At 40.5% G+C, this 21,637-nt stretch overlaps 2 protein-coding genes and 1 pseudogene across 3 annotated transcripts; 1 reads left to right on the top strand and 2 right to left on the bottom strand.

The window, feature by feature from the left end:
* Positions 1-1,166: 1,166 nt before the first annotated feature.
* LOC108894401 (interferon-induced very large GTPase 1-like) lies at positions 1,167-4,134 on the bottom strand. The gene is given in 3 exon segments (XM_051068214.1): positions 1,167-3,416; positions 3,419-3,699; positions 3,702-4,134. Coding segments are annotated over 3 exon segments (2,964 nt in total).
* Positions 4,135-10,831: 6,697 nt separating this feature from the next.
* LOC108894399 (calcium and integrin-binding family member 2) lies at positions 10,832-16,145 on the bottom strand. 2 transcript variants are annotated; one of them, XM_018693053.2, is made up of 6 exons: positions 15,342-16,145; positions 14,896-14,930; positions 12,864-12,975; positions 12,623-12,770; positions 12,335-12,530; positions 10,832-11,284 (listed from the first exon to the last, which is right to left on the bottom strand). In XM_018693053.2, exons 1-6 carry the CDS (start codon positions 15,390-15,392, stop codon positions 11,263-11,265), a joined length of 564 nt encoding a protein of 187 aa, XP_018548569.1. In that variant the 5' UTR covers positions 15,393-16,145; the 3' UTR covers positions 10,832-11,262. The 2 variants fall into 2 exon arrangements, with proteins under 2 accessions (XP_018548569.1, XP_018548570.1); XM_018693054.2 differs by lacking the exon at positions 14,896-14,930.
* A 769-nt stretch (positions 16,146-16,914) lies between these two features.
* LOC108894400 (isocitrate dehydrogenase [NAD] subunit alpha, mitochondrial-like) lies at positions 16,915-20,238 on the top strand (annotated as a pseudogene).
* The last annotated feature ends 1,399 nt before the right edge of the window (positions 20,239-21,637 follow it).

Raw genomic sequence — 21,637 nt, 5'->3', positions numbered from 1 at the left:
GTATTTTATGTCGTCTGACTGTTTCTGTGGTTTGAACATCTTTGTAAAAACCAAAGCAAGTCAGCACCAAGTCATTTGTATCAATATTTATTTATCACTGATTTGTATCAAATATTGTTTAAAAGTCAGCATTAGACAGCCAAGTGTGAAGCTGAAAGCATGCTGACATATCTGACATAAAGCATCTCTCTATCACATGGTCTCTGTAGTAAATCATCATCATCATCATCACTATTGTGCACACCAGCGCTCATACATCTAGAAAAATAAAAACTACCAGAGGAATATCACAAAAAATTATCTCTTTTGTACTTGTAGTATATCATTATTATTTTCATCATTACCATCATAATTATTGCAGACCAGTAATTATATAGACAGATATACAAGAAGCCATAAAGTCATAACATTTACAAAACAGCATACACTTAAACATACAATGTTATATTCTGTTTTATTAAGATCATTTCATGCACAGATTTCAAAGGTTTGAGTTGCTTTTCATGATGCTGAATTAGGCTGAGGACTTCTGGGTTTGTAAATAATAATAATAATAATAATAATAATAATGTTGTAATTTGTTTATATGACTGTTTATTGTTTATTGTTCTGTGGAATGTCCTGACATGCTTAGTCCCTGTATTCTTTTGGTCTTTTCCAAAATTTACATTTGTATATGAACAATTCTTGCATGTTTAAATATTGTTTTGTTTAAAGATATTTGTCATGATTATTCGTTTTTTCACTTTATGTTGAAAGTCTTTCAGTGCTTGTTTCTTTGTGATTCTCCTCCAGGCCTCTGGAGCATCAGCTGGCTTGGCTTTGTATTCTTGAGCAAATCTGTCATTGTATTGTACTAGGACATATTTCCAGTAGTCAGATGCTTCTATGGTGGGGTCTGGAGGAATCAGCCAGTCTGGATAGTACCTTGTGTAGTCCTTGTAAGGATGCCACTCCCCTTTAGTGCGTGTGTCTCCAGCCTCACAGGGAACACTCGCTTGAACAGCTCATCCTGTGGTTTGACAGGAAGCTTGTTCAGAGTCTCAGTGAGGTCTTCAGAGTTTGTGAATTCCCATTGAAGTTGTTTTTTTAAGTCCTCTATTGAGATCTTTAGGCTGTTGATAAATTGATGGCATGTACTTTGGATTTGGAACAAGGTGGTTTTTTCAACCTGAAAGTGAGATGTCTTTAGTCAAATATGTGCGCATGTTGCTGATGAGCTCTGTGATGCTCTCCTTGTTGTCTGGCAGCAGAGCACCATCCTCTCTTTTTGAGGCCTCCTCTATTGCCTCTGTTATTTTTCTAACTATGACCTGCAGATTCTTGTTCTTCAGTTTGCACAAAGTTTTGTCCTCTGCCATTTTTTTCAGGATGTGCTGAAATATCCAATCCTTCACATATATTTCATAGTTACCAATGTACTTGACAAAACTCTCAAAGTCTTTGTTTTTCAGCAGCTCTTTCTGAATGTTGTACTGGAAAAATGAACGTGAGCTGTACTCTGCTGAATGGCAACTTGTCAAAATTTCATCCACAATATCTACTCCCAGAGACCTACTGATGTACTCTTCTACAGCAGGTTTGATACACAATTGGACAAAAGCAGTTGCTTTATGTTGGCAATCATCTTTTTGTTTGTATAAGTCAAGAAAATCTGACAAGTACTGAGTCTTGTACTTTTCCAACTGAGTTTGTGGATCATTCTCTGACAAGAATTTTTTGTGCATTTTGAGAAACTCTCTTGAGGCAATGCCACAAATGTGAAGTTTCAGCTCAATCTCAAACTGTGAATTTGTTTTGTAATGCCTGTAGTTTCGTTGAAGGGATTCATCTATTTTTTTCAGAATATCCCTTGTGAAGGAGTCATGATAATCTCCATTTGCCTTTGTTTTATCAAGAACAAACTTTGTGGAAGTGTCAATGACACTGTCTGCAAAGCTCTGCAAATCTCCACTAAACCAATATTGAAACTTCTTCATATAGGAGTCTACATGGTCTCTTGTGGTTTTAAATTGATCCTTCCCGATATCTGTTAGGTCTCCAATGTTCTGCAGTTCTTTATTGACATTCAGATTTGAGAAATTCTTTCTCAACTGATTGAGGACACATGCTGCAATATCTCGCTCTTTCAGGCCAGACACATTTACAGTAGCTCCATTCCACATCTTTTCAAACTCATGTGTCAGTTGTTCATCAGTCAGTGTGGACTCTTTGCAGTCACTCAGGAGCTTCATGACCTGGTCTTCAATCACAGCTCTGTATTCTCTCTGAATGTCCTGAACCTTTTTTGAACTTATTTTTTGCTCAAGAACACAATCCAGTTTATTATGCACAGAATGTTGAATTTCATTTGCCAGACTGTTGATACTGTTGATGAAGTCAACTTTGTATTTCTCTATCAGATTTATGTGTCTGTCTTTCTTTTTGTAGTAGTCACTGAGTTTCTCCTTTATTTTGTTTATTTTATATTTTGTAGTTTTTTGTTTGTTTGTTGGTCTGTTATTTTGTCTGACACCTCCCTTTTTTGATGCAACCAATCTGTTCCAAGTCTCCACCTCAGCTTCATTGTCAGCATTTAAGATTTCTAACTCTGCTTTATTCTGCCAGGAGAGAATCTCTTTTCTAAAGTCCCATTCCCATTGATTGAATTCTTTGCACAAGTTGTCATAGGCATGAGCCACAAGGGTGTTTCTGAAACTAAAGATGAAGTTCTCATACTTGACTGCTTTCCAGAGACTTTTCATCCATTCTAGAAACTCTGGTATCTTTGAGACTTCATTAGTTCTGTCACTTTTCACTGTATCCAAAAGATTTTGTTTGAAATCTGCCACAGCTTCACTGTAACCAATGTTCACAGGTGCCATTGGTGGGGTTCCATGCCAGAGTCCTGGGATGTTCCAGTTGTTCTTTTCTATGTCATAGTCCAGCACATCTGTGAATGCTTTTATAGAAGGCTGCCTTTCCATTTCAGCTGCAATTTGAGTCATTTCATTGAGTTGGTCTAAGAGATGTTTTCTTTCAATCATGGTCTTTGCATGAGCTGAAACTCTGGCAACATTCTGATGAACAAAATGACAAACTGGTTTTTTACCAATTTGCTTCATTCTTAAGAATGCGTGAGCTGTGATTTGCAGGACATCTTTCATTTCAGTCAAGTTTTCCATTGCAATGTTAATAATGGTGACATCACTTAAGCCAATGACAAAAGTTGCCAGCTGGTTGTCATGTTCATAACTGTCCTCTAGTTGTGCAAGATCAGGAGACTTCAGACCCTCTGTGTCAATGAGGACAACAAAGTCACAATTTAAGTCACTTTTCAAATCCTCTCCAACTTTAAGGAAGAGCATATAAGCTCCTCTTGTGCATCTGCCGCTGCTGACAGGAAACTGCACACCAAACATAGTGTTTGAGAGGTGTTGAGAAGTGTTGACTTCCCGGTACTTTGAACACCCAACACAGTCAGTACCAACAGTCTGCTCTGCTCCCCAACCTTCCTGTGAAGCTCCATCAGCACATCTATCACCCATCTCTCTGGGACATTGGAAGCATCTCCATCCAAGAGTTCTAAAGGATATCCATCCAAGAGCATTTCAGTGTCTTGTGACTGCAAGGAAACCTCATAGATCAGTGCCATCTCTCTCATGTAATGCTCTATTCCTAAAGAGCTATCCAGCAAAGCTTTATCTTCTTTTTGTTCTGGTGCTCTGTCAATTCACAATGCAGTAAAGACCTTTGAATGACAGACCGCGAATGTCTATAAAGCTTAAGTTTCATCCATTTTAGAAAAAAGTGTCTTTTTTCTTTTTCAGTTTCAAATAAGTGTTCAATAAAACTCTTCATAGCACTGGACAGTTTGTGTTTGCTAAGCTCCTGCTTAATCTGTTGTTTTTCTGCCTGTATCTGAGATTTATATTCTTCTAGTCCTAGTTCACCAGCTCTTTTTAGCCTACATTCCTCCATTTCTAAGTGTGCTAACCTTTTCCAGTTAATACCTTGCAAAGGAAGTTGTTTGCTTTTGTAGCCTGATATACTCCGCACTCCAGTTCCTTTCATGATCTCCTCAGCTGCTTTCTTTTGTTCACCACTTTTGCATTCATCCACAGACAGACCAAGTTCAACAGCTTTGTCAAGCATATTTTCAATGGTTATTGTGGGGGTCAAATTTGTCATTGATTTCTTGATGGCTATGCAGATTTTCTGTGAGAATCCTGCAACACTTACCCTTTGGTCTTTGGCTTTAACACTGGCCTTTGGTAAATCTAATTCTCCCACTGTTGTCTTCACAGACATCATGTCCTCTGTCGCATTCTCCTTGCAATTAACAACTAAGAACAGTTTTGATCTCACATCTTGAAGAGAAGTCAGAATCTTGCACTCATTTTCTTCAACTTTGTCCAGAAATACAAATGTAGCAGTTGACACTTAAAAAGAAAACTGAACTGTGTGAGTGACTGACCAATGTCTCCTCTCAGATTGGCAAAGGCAACTGGTTTAGGAAATATGTCAATATTTTCTGTACCACAAGGAAGGTACCAACAAACCTCGACCAATCCATTTGCAATTTTCCTCTGACATGCTCTTCCTCTCATATCTCTGTGTATGAACATATTGTGATTGTACTGGCCAAGACTGAGAACATCATTCATCACCTGGGACTTCGATAAACTGCAGTTCTTCAGCCTCACAAAGTTTGTTGACTTTTTTTCACAACCTAAGAAGTCACATCACTGTTCAAAGTCCCTTGAGTACATACAAGAGTAAGTTAACACATCATACAGCCCATTATTCAGCAGTGATTCAGATATGGTTGTGGCGAGATCTCATGGCACAAGTCGATGCATTGGAACAACAGGTTTCTATGACTTTTCTTGTTTTTTCCCCTCTGAGACTGTACAAGGATAAATATTATTAATAAACCAGTCTGGCTGAGTGCAACCCCAAAAACGCTTACAGCTCTTCCAACCATACAGTTTTAACTTTAGACATTGTAAACTCAAATGATTAGAGTTATATCAACGACTTGATTGCATACATCTCTGACATAAATCTGAGAATGACTCAGAGCTTCTTACAGCTAAATGAAGACAAAACTAAGATCCTAGAATTTGCAAAAAGAGAGAAAAATTGTCTGACCACCTAAAACTACTTGCACTAATCACCAAGAAACAGGATCAAAACTTAAGTGTTATCATTGACTCAGACCTAAATTTTGAACGTCACGGTAGAAACGTGACCCTTGTGTCCTTCTGTCATATAAGGAGTATTAGTAGTAGTAGTAGTATTAATAGTAGAGTTATTTTTCTTCTAGGCAGACACAGAAAAGTTAATATATGCTTTTACCTCCAGCAGGCCTGACTATTGTAATGCTGTTCTGTCTGGTGCTTCTAAGAAAGCTATTGTTCAGTTACATCTCAGACAGAAAGCAGCAGCACATGTTCTGACAAAAATCAGACAGAGAACTCACATTACTCCAATTTTAAATTTTTACATTGGCTACCTGTATGTCATAGAACTATTTTCAAAGTTCTTTCATTGTTTTTAAATCACTGAATGGCTTTGCCCATCTTATCTGTGACATGGTTAAGACATGTACCTGATTTTTATATTCAGCACTGTGTTGCATTTAGTGTGTGAATTGTGCTTTCTAAATAAAGTTTTTTGTTATTATAAAACCATGGCTCACTGGACAGCTGTTGTGTAATAATGATGAAGCATCACTGACACAACTGTATTTGCAGTATGTTTACGCCACATATGTGTTGTCAAAATGGTGAATGTGTTTCTTAATTTGCTTCCATTTTATGTATTTGCAGTTTTTTGAGTAGATATTTGTTGTCAAAGGGTTGCAGTTGTTTTCCTTGTTTCTTTTTATCTGTTTTCTCTCTGAAGCTGCAGTGCACTGAGAAACATTACACATAATTGCAAACTTAAAATCTGTTTGGATTGGTGTGTGTAGGTATGTGTCTCTACAATGCCATTGCCAACAGCCTTCAGCTTGAGCAAGAGCAAAACCAACATCAGGCTCTGTTAAAATAATGTTGTCTAGCAGGTGTAAACACCCATGTGGATCACTGCCAACCTTTTGTAGACTTTAGAGATTGCTGTCATATTTCTTCACCACTTCCTTAAGTTGACAGGAATCAAAGACCTTGACAGCACACTTTTATAAGGACAATGAATTGTTAGTGCATTGGTGTTTTTGCGAAGAGCAGGTTTATCTTGTTTTATGTGTTATTGTAAAAGTGTTGTGAATTACCTTTCCTACAGGCTTCTCTTTCAGTCTATATATGCAATTTGCAACATTTTTTACTGTAATAATGTAGATGATACTCAGCTAGCTAGCTCATATTTTCATTGCAGTGATTTATGATGCAGTCAGTTGTAGCATTTCTCTGACAGGTGAGTTTTACACTCTTAAAAGAAAGAACAGAGAGAATATTGTATTTGTCGTTCTGTCTTTCATTTTAAACAAGATTCTGTCAAATCTCCAAAATAACTTTTAAGTTATGTGTGCCTATTTGTGTGAGTGCATTTTTATTCAGTGTTATGCATTGTCTGTGAGGGTGTGTGTGTGTGTGTGTTTAACAAGATTCTGTTGCCTGTTCTACCAATAACTCTGAGATGAAACACCCTCTCATGAAATGACATACTAACTTTCCACTGGAACAGTTTCTTTTGTCTGCCAGGTTTTCAGAATCACATTAGTACTTGGAAAATACACAAAGTGTCTCACAAACAAACAAACAGCCATATACTGAGTGACTAGATATCATTTGGAAATACAGCTTTCAAATTGAGATCACCTGTAAGACAGTAAGTACAGTTACTTAAAAAGCTCTTGTTCTTGAGTAAGATGGCAAGAATCTGTGAAAGAAAAAAATGAGTGAGCACTCCAGTCTGCCTCAATACAAAAAAGACCTGAGGACCACTGAGAGGGAGAATGCCCTTAACTGAGAGATAGAGGACCTTGTGAAGTTCAACAAAGCAAAGGGATGATCTGCAAAAAGAAATCAACAGCACAACGTCATATAGATCAAGATCAAGATGTAACTGAGGGAGTCTGAGTGGGAAATGGTCATCTGCCAAGAAATCTGCAACATCAAAGACCAGCTCTAAAGGATGCTGATAAATTTCTACCTAAACTCAAAGCCTTGGAGGAAGAACGGAGATTCAGAGAGTCAGAACACAATTTTACTAACAAGAGAACAACTACTGTGAGAAGTGTACTGTATCTATGTTTCACAGAGTAACTTTTAACTTTCACTTTAGAAGTTTTTACTTGTCAGATAATTATTGCCAAATTTCTTTTTGAAATAGTTAAACAAACCTACACATCGCCTTTTCAAAATACTGTAAATAATACTGCAAAATATATATTGAGATCTGCCGATACTGTAATTAAGTTTGACCATCACAGAGAAATGGCTTGTGTTGCCTACAGAGTTACTATTTACTACTGGTGGTAAAGGATGAGCAGTGAAACGATTTCATATTTTCCCAGCCAGGGTGTTAAAATGCAAACACTATGTTAATGCTGAAGGTCTTGTGATAAGTGTATCATTGCAGTGCATATATGTAAGTATTTAATGACACGCAGGTAAAAATTAATTTATTGTACGGTGAGTACAGAAGAAGCGGCTGTGATTATTTTCACGATATTTGACTCACAGGGGGATGTTTATGTGTTTAAATGTTTAAATGTTGAAAACAATATAATTAAGTTCTTAATTTTTTACAGACATTAGTCCTTGTACCCATTCATGTCTCTTGACATGAATGCTATTTGGCAGTGGAGCCACTGGATGGCAGCATCTTACAGTAAAGACCATATGTCCATTAATTAATTAGCTGTACAACAACATCCTGGCTGGATCACTTTCAGTCAGGTGAAACACAGAATTTTATTTTTACCACTTTAGGAGGACATTTCCCAAAAATAAGTGGTGCCCAATATTTCAAGATTAAGGCATGTCTGCAGAGCATGTCTGGATTTGTTGTAGGGCTGTTATTTTATTAAACTGCAATTAGTTCAGTTAAGTTGTCTGAAGTGAAAATTTCCAGAAACAGAGATGACTTGAGTCTGAGTGAGGTACTGTAAAAACTTGCTTTGTGAACCCAGTCTGTCCACTGACCGCTTCAGGTGGAGTTGTGTGATTGGACCGTTTGAAGTGATTGCTACCTGCTGACTGGGCAAACAGCTGAAAATCCTCCATATTTTAACCCCAGCTGGCAGCAACATGCCTCCTGAGCTTTGTGTGGGCATGCAGAAGACATGCTGAGGACTTAGAGGTTAATGTCAAGCTGAGCCCAACAGTAGTTATTCCAGAGAGACACTGCTCAGATTTCCTGTATGCCTTAATATAAATACATCGAGCAGAGTAAAGTGGCTGATATTAGATTAATGTGTGACTGAAGCTGAGAATCCATCGATGTGTTCGCAACAGGAAACTGCTGGGTGACAATCCAGCAGACAGTAATGACATCGATCTGCCTGCAGTGACAGAAACATGAGACATTTGTTTGGGGGACAAAAACACTCTAAGAGGCGGCAGCACTGCAGCCCAAACACGTCATGACGTCAAACATCAAATCAGTCTGCAGCACATCAAGCTATGGAGCTAAATGAGTGCATAGATCGTTAAAACAGTTTCATGAAGTCAAAAGGAAAACATGCACACATGTATCTCAATATTTGTGCACAACAAATTAAATTCACATGTATATTTCTGCGCACAAGTTCACACTGTTTGACCTCTCAAGTTAAAAAGTGATGACTCTCACGTGCATCTGACTGTCCTGATTTGTGCATTTGTCAGTGTTAACCTGCAGATACAAACACACATTTGAGTAATTCACATTCAGTATGTAAATATATATTTTCTCACCAGGATGAAAGAATATAGAATCTAGCCTCATTCATTCTTGCCCAGTTACCAATGCAAAGTGGAAGCATGGACGTCACCATCATCACCTGGGTCACTTATGGCCCTTTTAGCTCCATATAAAACCATCAACAGTCAGACCAGAGGAGACAGAAATTGGAGATCTGGAGAGTTTAGAGGCCAGGTCAACACCTTGGGCTGATCAGTGTAATGTGCCACGTAGATGGAGTTGGTGAGTTAGCTATGAGCTACAACTTGTTGTTTTAGCCTGTATTTGTTTCCATGTAGTCAAACTGTCCCATTAAAAAAACAGAATCAGCTGTGAGCAGCTCCTATTTGAAGTGTAGCCACGGATGTACAGATAACTCTCAGTGGATTACTGTGATACTCAAGAAAACCTAAAAGCAGGAGGATTCTGAATGGAGTTCTGCAGCTTCTTTTTTCTCTGATTTCCAAGTGGAATTCTGGAGGTTTATTATTGATGGACATTATAGATAGTGATATCCTCAGGACCTGGAATCACACTGAATCATATCAACATGTCCAAGAAGGAGTTCAGTTTTTGGTCGTTGTGGCATCTAGCTGCTCAGATTTTTAAAGTGGCTTACTTTCTTCCATGATCTGTGTGTGTTTATAAACAGGTCAGAGTATAATAACTTCCTGTTTTCTATATACACCTGTCCCTGTCATCTCACAGTATCTTTGCCACACAGCTCACTGTTTGCGCTGGGTCCCAGTAGCATGTTCATATAGCCCTGTATGACATGTTTTATACCATAAATGGCAGGTTAGTCCTTTGATATTTAAGTAATGATTGATCTCCATTCTTTCCCCACCAGTCACCCTCTGAATGTGATAGCACCTCCCTCAGGAGGATGCTTCAGGTCCAGGCTGTGTGATCCAGCAGATAAAGGCAGGTGTGCTGCGGCAGCAGGAACACGGTGTCGTCACCACAGTTGGCTGGTCAGAGTAATCAGGATGAATGTCCTGATGGTGTTTCAGTGGTGCAACAACAAGTCTCCACCTGAACTGAGCAACCCTCTGAACAGCAGTCTGAAACTTGAGGCCAACAGCTGCTGCTCAGATTGTAATAATAAATTAGCTTTTGTTTTCCACTGTAATGCAGCATGTTATAATCAGGCCATCTGTCATTTTCCCTCTTATATCTAAACCTACATTAAACCTTTATATCTAAACCTACATTAATCTAGGTGTTTTATAGCAACACTAACTTAAATGATTGTGTAATATTTACATTCTGAATATAAAGTCCTCCACCCAAGAAGGACCGAAGGTTTCCCAGCAGAACTAATGTTGTGGCTAATTGGTGTATGTTCTGTATCCAGTGTGAGCATCCTCTTCTTTCCTGTGAGGAAAGTTAATGGTACATGAGATGAACTAATGTTTTGGATCTGATGGTTTTTAGCTGCAGACTGTGGAGCAGTTTTTGTTCTCTCAGCTCAGTGTTTGATACAGGGCAGGACAGATCTCATCACCTGAACCTGAGTCAGTCCTCTTTGATAAGAAGCGTCATGGAACGTTGAGCAACAGAAAAACCTTTTATTTGATTCTAGCCAGAAAACATTTTGTCTTGAATGAGTGAATGCCGTTATATCAAGTTTGTTGGAGGCAGGAAAAAGTTTATCAAAGCCAAACTTTACAGGTGAGATGACAGAGAGCCCTTCCATCAACTGAGCTACAGTTTACTATGATTGTCATTATGCACCAGAACGTGTCACTATACCAGACGTAGAAAGTAACCACAGCTAGAAGCAATTTACAACATGCACTTCATGAAGAAAGATTGCATAGCTCTTTACTGTTTTGCCCTTTAAAAGTGTGCTTTTTAAAAAGAATCCAGTCAGTGGATCTAGCCTTTCTGCAAAGCACTGAAGTCAGAAAAGCCCTGTTCTCTGCAGCATCGTCCTCCCAGTGTCTCCACATGTCTCAGAAGAGAAAAAATGTCCAGAGGAGACATCAGCCCCGGTGCAGAGAAGCTCTCTTGGTATAAAATTAGCCCCATCTTGGTCTGTCCACCTCCAAACATTCAGGATTAATTAAAAGAGAAAGGTTTCATGCACTAACAACTTTCTCTGTGAAATGTCCCCGCTGTTTGTTGTTGTAAGATTCAGAGTTGGCAAGAGTTGCCTGTGCTTCTGTGAGTCCAGATGAGACTTGGTGTCAGGTCTCAGGTTCTGCTGGAGAAGAAGACACTCCACAGGTGATAGAAAGGACAGGCACTGAGTCAAGGTGGGTCTGAGGTTCAGGTGGAGGTGTTTGGGGAGCAGGGGAGGTGAAGTCAGGAGGGTAAAGACCAGTTGGATCAGGGAAAGGTATCAAAGTGAGACGTCTCTGCAGGATCTCAGCTGTGAAGGCAGTCTCATATTCGTATGTGGAAGTTACTGCAGACAGAAGACAAACAATATGATGAGTTTTATATTGTCTATCACTGCAAATTTTCTGCTATCACTTTTGTTTCTGGGTTCAGAAGGAGACTGGTCTGGGATCAGTGTTGAGGTGGGACAAGGGTTTATTGCGTTTACAATACATGAATGACTCAGCTACAGCAGACAGGAGACCAGAACCTGCAGCGTCCTCATATTAATCCATGTCCTCAGTCTGAGTCAGGCTATCAGCCTAACACCCTGTTATGACAGTTTATCTCACCTGGTTGCCATGGCAACAAGGACCCCAGAGCCTCGTTTCCACCTAATCTGTAACCGGCGGTCCGGTGTGATAGACAGATTTATGACTGAAATCACTGAGCGGATAAATCCAGCCCTCTCTCTCCTGGCTTCCTCCTCTTCTTTTTTTTTCCAGCCGTGTTCTTTCTGCTTGGTTTGGGTGGAGGAATGAAACCGTGCAGTGATGGATCATCAGCAGTTAAAGGAGTTTGATCGAACTGCACTGTTGGTTTTGTGGGTTTTATGTCTTGAATGTGGACTCGGGCTTAGCTTTATGCAGAGCAGAAGAAGATTCAGTTGCCCCGTCTGAACTAAAAGACAGACGAGCTGCTGAATCAAGAATCAACAACGTCCACCCTCCTTCTTAACCACTTGATCTCTGGAAAACCAGAGGTCAAGGTGAAATGTGAAAAGACAACTTCAGAGCTCAAAGAAAAAATGAACATGGAGCAGAAACATGCAGGATATAAATGACTGAATAAAAAACCTTTGTCTGCTCCTGAGAGTATGTTATTTGCATATTTTTGTGAATAACTGAGGCTTTATTTAAGAGACTGATGTCACGTTTCTGTCTCAGTTCAGTTGTATATTTAATCCATCAGATGTTGGTCCTGGGTGATTTAACTGAAGATAACTGCAGGTTTACTCTGGGTCAAACGCTGAAGAAAAACATTCCTATCTGCCAGACAAGAACCTGGATATTTGAATATTCTGCAAAACCTTGGATCACATTCAGAGCGAGGGATAAATTTGAAATAACCATCGTACCTCAGAAAGTCAGGAGCCTTAGAGATCATGTTCTCGAAGTCAGCGAAGGAGAGTTTGTTGTCTCCGTCGAGGTCGGCCTCCTCGATGGCTTTATCACAGACCAGCGTAACCTCCTCTGGAGTCAGCTCTCCTTTGGTCAGCTTGTTCAGAGTCTTCTCCATGTCCTCCTTACAGATGAAGTTGTCCCTGTTAAAGTCTGGACCAGAACCAGAACATCACCTGCTGAGAAAGCTTTCACAGTACCGTGACAGAGAGGAACAGAATCAGAGGACACGACGAACATGTTACCATAGATCTTGAAGGCGTAGATGGTCTTGAGCTCTCTGGGTGAAGTCTCACAGAGAGCAGAAAACATGTCGACAAAGTCGTTGAAGCTCAGGTTCCCTTGTCCGTCCTCTGAGAATGTCTCCACGATTCTGTCTCTGAACGGGTTCTCCTGTTGAGACAAATGTACAATACAACTCTCTGAGCTAACGCAGGTCACAGGTTATCACCAGGTGGAGATTAAGACTGATTATCGGCTCTCTACCTTCAGCTCAGGCATGGTGATGATGAGCGTCAGAGGGACTTTGATGTCGGGGTTGTTAGTGTAGTCCAGCGGCACTAAATGTGGAGCCAGCTCACGATATCTGCCATGCAACCTGCAACACAGCAGAAGACAGTGATCAGGATTAACATGGGACAGAAAAAACAGCAGCATGACTCTTGGTTCAAACTGAAATATCTCAACAACTACTGGATGGATTTTTATGAAATTTGGTTCAGATGTTCATGACTGGGTTGAGTTTTTTCCCCTATGCTGCCCTTTGTCAGCTCAGCATGAAATGTGACTTTTGTGTGAACATGATATAAAATATATATCATACGGATGGAAACACATCAACACCAACATACAGGTCTGTTTAGGAACCAGCATGATGACAGAAAAAATTTAAGCCATCAGGAGAGAGACCCTGCAAAGGCTCATTAATGGTCTGTTGTAATGTAGCTACAGGTTGGTACTGCTGTTCCCTTTGAGCCCTATGTTTTCTAGCCTATATCTGTTTCCATTCAGTCAAACTGTCCCCTCAAAAGAAGCCAATCAGATGTGATCAGCTTCTGTTTGCAGAGTATCCATGAATGTACAAAGAACTATCACTGGATTACTGTGATACTGAAGAAAACCTAAAAACATTCTGAAAGGACTTCTGTAGCCTCTTTTTTCTCTGATTTGTAAGTGGATTTCTGGAGGTTTATTCTGGATGAACATCAGAGATAATGACATCCTCAGGAAGTGAAAGTCACACAGAATCATATCAACATCTGTTTCATGTCTGTGTGTTGACTCTGAGAAGGAGGATGGGGGTCCTGTCTTTGTGAGGTTGTGAATGAAGTGTGTTTCCTATAAATTGTCCACCAAAGTTTAGGTGTATTCAGTTGCACAGATAGCAGGCTTCTGTCTCACTGTGTAATCATCTTAATTGATTACCTAATCAATAAATGATTGTACACTGAAACATTTGGTCTGATAAATGAACAGAGAATAACCTGAAGCAGCAGCTCTCACAGCCAGTGTTCATTATAAAACCATGGGCGTTAATAACAGTCATAAATCCGACCCAGTCGCAGCAGAGCAGCAGAAATAACCCTGACCTACTGTATGCTTCAACTAAACAAACGACCACAGGAACAAATACCCAGCGGCCCAACAGGGTTTTAATTGTGACCGCAGAGATTTCAGCCTGTAAATCATCCTGCAGGGACGCTGATGGACTTTAGTGCTCAGACTCAGAGACTCAGCAGGTCTGAACCAAAACCAGGAGACAGAGACAGGAGAGGAGGCTGAAATCAGGAATCACTGATTACTGATTCAAATCACTCCATTCAGTTCAAACACGTGTTGTCACTGAATCTGTAGTTTGTTCACTTTTTTCCCAAGCTCACATGGTTGCATTGTGTTCAGATGCACTTTATATCTGTAAGTGAATGCATCACTGCTCACCCAGACCTTCAGCTCTGATTCAGACTGTCCTCAGGTCTGTAGCATGTTCTCTGTTGTCTGTTTGAAGGCCAACCTGTTAACTTTAGTCCAGAAGTAACCTGGTGTTGTAGACCAAATACACACCCCCACGGCAACAGGAGCCTCCCCCTGCAGGACAATGCTCCCACCACGCCCCAAAAACTGCTCAGAAATGTCTTGAGGAACACGACAAAGAGCCCAAGGTGTTGACCTGGCCTCCAAACTCCCCAGATCCCAAACTGATCCAGCATCTGTGGGTCTCGCCTAATATTGTGTAGGTCCACCTCGTGCCACCAGAACAACTCTGATCCGTCGGAGCATTGACACGGGACCTCTGAGTGGTGTCCTGTGCTGTTTGGATCCTTCTGGTCCTCTGGGTTGCGGGGTGGGGCCTCCATGCATCTGGTTTGTCACAGATCACTCCACAGATGCTGGATCAGATTGGGACCTAATCAGTGTGCGACTGCACCCCTCCACTAACAAGAGATGTAGTGAACTCCAACCAGTCGTCTCTCTGACTCTGGGGTGATGAAGGTGCTTGATGTGAATTTTGACAACTCACCGCAGGATTTCTTTCCGGGTGAAGAAGGTGCAGTCCTGTAAACAAACAAACAAACAAACAAACAAACAGATAAACATGATGATGATGATGATGATGATAATGATGGAGCTGGGTGTTGACTCAGAGTGAGTCACAGAGCTGCTGATCCTCAGGGAGGATCTGCTTTCACACCATCAGTCAGCAAGACAGCAGCAGCATCACATCCAGCAGCAGGATGCAGAGAGAGGCTGGGGCTCAGCCAATCAGCAACAGGAGAGACATCCTGCCCTGTCTATTCTATTCTATTCTATTTTGATCAGAGAAAGAAAAGCAGGTTATCTTAGTAAATATAATATTTCTGTTCATCCCTGAGAAAATCCCAGCTCTAATCTGATGACTGTGATTGTGTTTGCGGGATAAACCCGTGTCCGCGCGGTGTAAACGCCGGACACGGTGCAGCTTGTCACCTGATACGCCTCCAGCTGCTCATCGGTGAAGGTTGTCTGCTTGTTGCCCATCCTGCTCGGCCGATTCTCCCATCACACAGCTGCATCACACTGGAGGTTACTGCTGATTTCAGATCGGCTTTAAATCCACTCAGGCCGACATGTTCCGGTCCAGCAGCTGGTCCTCACACATCCGAGCTGAGACATCCACGCTCCAGATCCCGGAGTTTGATTCTCCTCCCAGTCGCCGCGGAGCTCTGAGCTGCAGAGGAGAAGGTGATTTTGACGCCTCAGCGGTGAAGAGGCGGTGCGGGGTGGCAGCCTGCTGCCTTCAGGTGCTGCTCGTATAACACAGCTTTAACTGCGGGAAGTTACATTTAAGTGTCTCTGATTGGAAATAGGATAAAGAGGCAAAGTTACAAAACACCGAAGATCATCTGGCAGCAGTAAGCTGTGCCCTGAAGTCCACCTGTGCCAAACTGTAAAATAAAAAGATACAGTAACGTTGATAATCATGAAGCTAAATACATAATACTATCAGAAAATAGTTTTTAATACTTCCGTAAATGATTTCACAGAAGTTGTTTATTGGCTAAAATATCATAATACAAACTTCAAAATAACTCAAAGATCAAATACAAACACTGGATCCGGATATTTTTTTAATATAGGTTCTACAATTCTGTCACTGTACTGTAATAAACAATAACACTGCAAAAAAGTGTCATAAAACTCTAAAACCAAGTTAAAACACACATCCTCAGTAGAAACGTACCTTTTTATTCGTATGCTGGTGTCGCTGAAGGTTCTGATTTTCGTGATCCTCTTTCGCTCCTGAAGGCAGCAGGAGTTTGAGGAGCCACGAGTCATTTCTTTATCTAGACGTTTGATTCTATTTTCTGTGCATTTACCCTCTTACACAGTTATTGACATCATCGACATCAGGATTTCAGCACAGTTTACTTAAAAATAAAGTGGCTTTATTTTATTTATTTAATCATTGTCATTCATTTCTTTGTACCACAATTAAGTTTGGTTTTTCATCAAATAACCTTTCTATTTATTCATTTATCACTCAAATGTTAATATCATAAACTTTGAAACAAGGAACCATCTATAAAGAAAACAACAAAAACAAAATGTAGCTTTTTACTGTAGGCTAACATATTTAGTTTCTCATTAATTTAAAGGTTTTTCTTTCTTTCTTTCTTTCTTTTTTTTAAACAGAAGTAAAATCTTCAAAAATCTCCAAATCTGGCAACCCGGATTATCTACGCCGTCCTGACGTCACCCTGCTGTCGATTAAGACCCTACTTCCTCTTTCCACCAAAGATCGTCTCTTTATTAGTGATGAATTACTACAATATTTAAATTAAACTCAAACGGACATATTAACGTAAAATATACATTTCCACATAAACGGGATCTAAGATTTCAGAATATGAAGAGGATCTGCATTTTTCATGTAAAATAACAAATATTTCAGCCACTCAACCAACTGTAACAATAAGTTAATATTTATATATTAATACACCAGTGGTAATAATGTAATTATTTATTAGATAACACGTACAGGGGACATTTGTCTGTGCTGAATACTCCTCATACTCCTCATGTTTTAAGTACCTTTTCCTGATGACACTGACATCTGTCTGTCTGTTTGAGTTGGAGGATTCTCTCAGAGTGAGTGCTCACGTCACAGAGGATCTTTGTGCCGGAGTCCAGAATGGCAGGCAGCGCGTGGAGGTCAATGGTGAGAAAAAGATGCTTTATGAACGGATTAAAACCACTAATTTAGTATTTAATAGTTATGAGCTAGTTGTGTATGTGACTCGAAGTGTTGGTGTTACTGTGGTGTTGTGTAGTTTCTTTGAATGTGTTTTATTCACTGCCGTTAGACGGTTAGCGGATTAGCATGTTAGCTGCTCGTGTGTGTCCTTCAGCGTGATAACAGTGTGGACAGCAGTGATAACTAACTACCGGAGGCAACTCTCCGGCTTTTCACCATGACAGTCACGACTTTGCCCGTAGGTTTGTTCTCACTATCATGATACCGTCTACGGAGACAGTAAAAATACTTTCACACGGCATGAAGGCTCTCGGTTCTGGATAGGCTGTTGGAGTAGACACCAACACATAACTGCGTTTAAAAATCAACCACTTTAAGGTTTCTTTGCATTTGGGCTGTATTTATACCCCACAGATAACAACTGATTAACACCGAACCTAGTCGAGTGCCCTCGGGTGGGTTCGGCTTACATGAAGTTAACCATACAGTTAGTAACCACAATCAAAATGTAGTTGAATTGGGCGGAGACTTCATAAGATCACATTTCACAATAGTTCAAAGTTGCACAAAACCAGGAAAATAACCTAACAAACAACATGAACAACGTGAAAATGTCAACGGTGACGTTTCTGCCCTGAAACTGCCTCTAGGTTTCTTTGGATGTTTTACAGACTCCAGAGCTAATTTTTAAAGAACTTGTCCACCAACAGTACAGTAACACACACACGTTAAATGAATACAGCAATAAAACTCTAGTATTTTTGCTTCAGACATGAATAAATGTTTAAGTTTAAGCTTTTGGCCATGTTTACTGAGGAATGGTTCAGTTAAACATCAGTTTCTCTGCTGTTCATAATCACTGGTATAAGGACTCTTAGGTTTGATTTGGAGGAAACAGCTTAGACATTAGCGCTAGGTGCAGGTCAGCACTGAGTGTGTGCATTGACATGACCTTCATGTTGTCTCCTCCAGCTGTCCCAGGTGGTGGGTGGGGTGGTGAGGAGACCCGCTCTGTCTTCAGCTTCCTTTTCCAGAGGGGTGAGTAGTTCAGGGTCCCTCAACCTGACACCAACACCCAGTGCAACACTTTCATATGTACACTTTAAACTCTGCACAGCCGGGTGACATTAGTTTACTGTTCACATGAGGTGACAGATGAAACTCCTGCAGTCCATCCACTGTAATGGCGTTCATTGTTGATGTTGTCATTTTACAGAAAAAAACACTTAGTTCTGAAACAATATTGATTAGTCAGTGGATGTAAAATCTGTTGGTGTTATTAGATGTTTAGAGGTTTTTGCAGGTTGGAGCCTTTTTCATGCTGCAGATTTAATTTATTGAGCTGGACAGGAGACTTCAGTGTTTTCTTTTCCTGCTGGACTCTTCATGTCTGTTCACATGGCCTTACATTACAACTTTCAAAGTTGGAAACAGATGTCCACATTTATTCATTCATTTATGATGTCTCAGCATAAGCTTGTGATCAAACATTTCCAGAGCTCTGATGTTTATCATTACAATGATCCAGGTTATTTTTGATAACACAAACTATGGCTGATCTGTTGGTCTGGAATCAAATTTATAAATCTAGAAAAAAAAATAAAAATACAACCTTTCACCTAACTAAGCAACAGGTAATGAATGTTAGAGCTGCAGTGATTAGTTGATTAATCAACCAATCAAAAGAGAGGTTACTATTTTGATAAATAATTGAGTAATTTTTCAGTCAGTGATTCTGGACTGTGTGAAACTAAAATCAGTCTCCACTGTGAAGAAATACTATATTAACCCACATTTTAAACAGTTTTATCAGATAATTTATTCTGTTCTTTCATTTACTTATAAATATAAAGTATCTCACAGACACACTGAGCAATCAGTGTCACTATTAAAATATTTACACTTGCTTTTATTCTTAAGCTTCAGTGCAGCAGGAGACCTTGAAGTAGGAACTAGTGTGTGTGTAAAATAAGAGACGGTAACATACAAACAGGACTCAGTTAAACAGTGACAAGATTAGTTACAACAGTTATAAGTTGAGACAGGGAGGTTTGTGATTGTGGTTTTAATTTGCTCATAAGTTATTAGGGGATTGATTTTTACTGTGTGTTGAAGATTGTTCCAACATTTTGGAGCATTAAAACAAATGGCTGACTCTTCTAATTCGCTTTGTACTCCAGAGACCTTGAGCATAATCCAGTCATTTTAGCGAAGATAGATAGGGATGCGCCTGCTTTGATAGTATAGGGGCAGATGAGCAGCTGATGCCAGATCTGTCCCTCTGTCTGATTATAAACCTGAACAGATATTCGGTAAAGTCCAGGTAAAGGTGACACAAGCAGCAGGTCACCTCTTGAAGTTACAGAGTCATACATAAGGTCAGTGAGTTCATGTGGGCACCTGTATGTGTACAAGTATGTTTGTGTAACCATCCTCCCGTGAAGCTGACTTCTGTGTGTCTGTTCTCAGATGCAGACGGTCACACTGATCCCTGGTGATGGGATTGGACCAGAAATCTCTGCTGCTGTCATGAAGATCTTTGAGGCTGCAAAAGTGAGTGTGATCAGAGGATTTGATGGAGGAGGATGTTTCTCCTGTAGAAATACTCAGGCAGAGAGTAAGCTGTGTTTTTAAATTGTGTCCTTCAGGCTCCGATCAGATGGGAGGAGAGGAATGTGACGGCGATAAAAGGACCCGGCGGGCGGTGGATGATCCCCCCTGATGCTAAAGAGTCCATGGACAGGAGCAAGATCGGACTGAAAGGTGAGTGGATGCTTTGTGTCAGACTCTCAGGTAGTTTTCTCTAAGTTCAGCCCTCATCAGCAGAAACTCTGTGTCCTGCAGGACCCCTGAAGACGGCCCATCGCTGCAGGTCACCCCTCCATGAACCTGCTGCTCAGGAAGACCTTTGACCTCTATGCCAACGTGCGCCCCTGTGTCTCCATTGAGGGCTACAAGACCCCATACACTGACGTCAACCTGGTGACAATCCGAGAGAACACGGAGGGCGAGTACAGCGGCATCGAACATGTGGTGAGTGGAGAGGACGCAGGGCTGTATGATAAGAGGTCAGATGCATTTAAACAAAATCAAACAAGAGAAGGCAACAGTTAAAGGGCCAGTTCACCCAAAGTAAACCAACATGTTGGTTATTATGTTACTATTATTAATACATTCAGTGTCCTCCTGCAGTTTATTAGTTCAGCTGGGAAAAACTAAACTTTCCAAAACTACTAAAACAAAAAAAGAATGGCTGTGATGAAACACTGAGGCCCTGTGAAATAAAGTGTGTTGAAGTTGTGTGAGCTGTAGTGATGATGGTGTACCTGCCCTCCTCACCTGTGTTCCTGTAGGTCAGCTAAGCTGCTGCAGACAGGACACTCTGCTTCTGTTCATCTACAGGGTAAGAAGGAGGAAGCAGCTCAATTGTACAAATTTGATCCACTGAAGCTTCCTGAACCTCACCCGTTCACCCTGCACAGTCCTGGTGTGGATCAGTCTGTGTCCCAGGTTCACTGTCAGCTCAGATCTGGGGGTTTTAATCCACAGGAATATTTTAGAGCTGCTGAGTCCAGATTAAGAAACAGTAAAACTTTTGGCTGCAGAGAGATCCAGGGTTAGCCTAGCTTAGCACAAAGACTGGAATCGGAGGGAAAGTATTAGCCGGGCTCCATCCAAAGAGAGCAGTCTAACATGTTTAGTAAATGAAGTAAATGTTGACCAAAGCCTCAGCAGAGATCTTTCAGCTGGCAGTCAACGACCCAGTGTGTGTGTGTGCACACTCCCTCTCACACTGATCCATAATGAGCTTCAGTCCATTTTTCCTTCTGTTTTGGTTTTGTTGTGTGTATTTCCCTACCTTCTTTTCCACTGATCACTCCTCACCTCAGATCGCCTTACAGTCATGGAAAATTCATAGCATTGACCTCCTGAAAAAACAAGTAGCCTCACTCACATGTTTTTTTTTTTTTTTTTCAATTTTTCTCCCTAAATTTGTGAGTAAAAGCAGAAAAAACATTTTGACATCAGATTCCTGAAACCTACACAGACACTTCTGCAGACATTCAGAGCTGAGACATTAACATGGCAGTAAACACATGGTGCTGACAGCCCTCTCATATCATTGGCTGAAACTGTTGGCTATCACAGTGAGAATAATGTAGAATTAACCAGGTTACTGATGCTTCACTCAAACATTATAATGCCACTGTCGCCTGGTGCTGCTCATGATGGGAATTGTTGGGGCTCTCTTTGTAAGTATAAATAATATAAAGAGTACAGTCTAGACCTGCTGTACATGAAAAGTTCCTTTTGCGCTAATAGAATTGAATTAATGTGATCCACACCAGGATCAGACTCAGAGCTGGACACAGGTAATGTTATATGTGCAGGTGTGTCCTTGGCTCCCAAACAAAGATGTAGAGCAGTGAGACGATGTCTGTGTCTGCCTTGAGGTGAACCTCACCTGTAAGCTTCAGTGTTCTAAAGTACTTTCTGTCTAAATCCTGTAAGTATCCAGGTTTAATGA

Source organism: Lates calcarifer, unplaced genomic scaffold (assembly GCF_001640805.2).
Source record: "Lates calcarifer isolate ASB-BC8 unplaced genomic scaffold, TLL_Latcal_v3 _unitig_327_quiver_877, whole genome shotgun sequence".
Classification (NCBI taxonomy): domain Eukaryota; kingdom Metazoa; phylum Chordata; class Actinopteri; family Centropomidae; genus Lates; species Lates calcarifer.
The sequence above is the reverse complement of the archived record's forward strand: the minus strand, read 5'-3'. Positions and strand labels throughout refer to the sequence as shown.

Coding starts and splice junctions, on each gene's coding strand:
- LOC108894399 (XM_018693053.2), bottom strand. CDS start 15,392: ATGGGCAACAAGCAGACAACCTTCACCGATGAGCAGCTGGAGGCGTAT. Junction 12,531..12,622: donor CTACGCCTTCAAGATCTATG/GTAACATGTTCG, acceptor GTTCTGGTCCAG/ACTTTAACAGGGACAACTTC. Junction 11,285..12,334: donor AAGGCTCCTGACTTTCTGAG/GTACGATGGTTA, acceptor TTCTGTCTGCAG/TAACTTCCACATACGAATAT.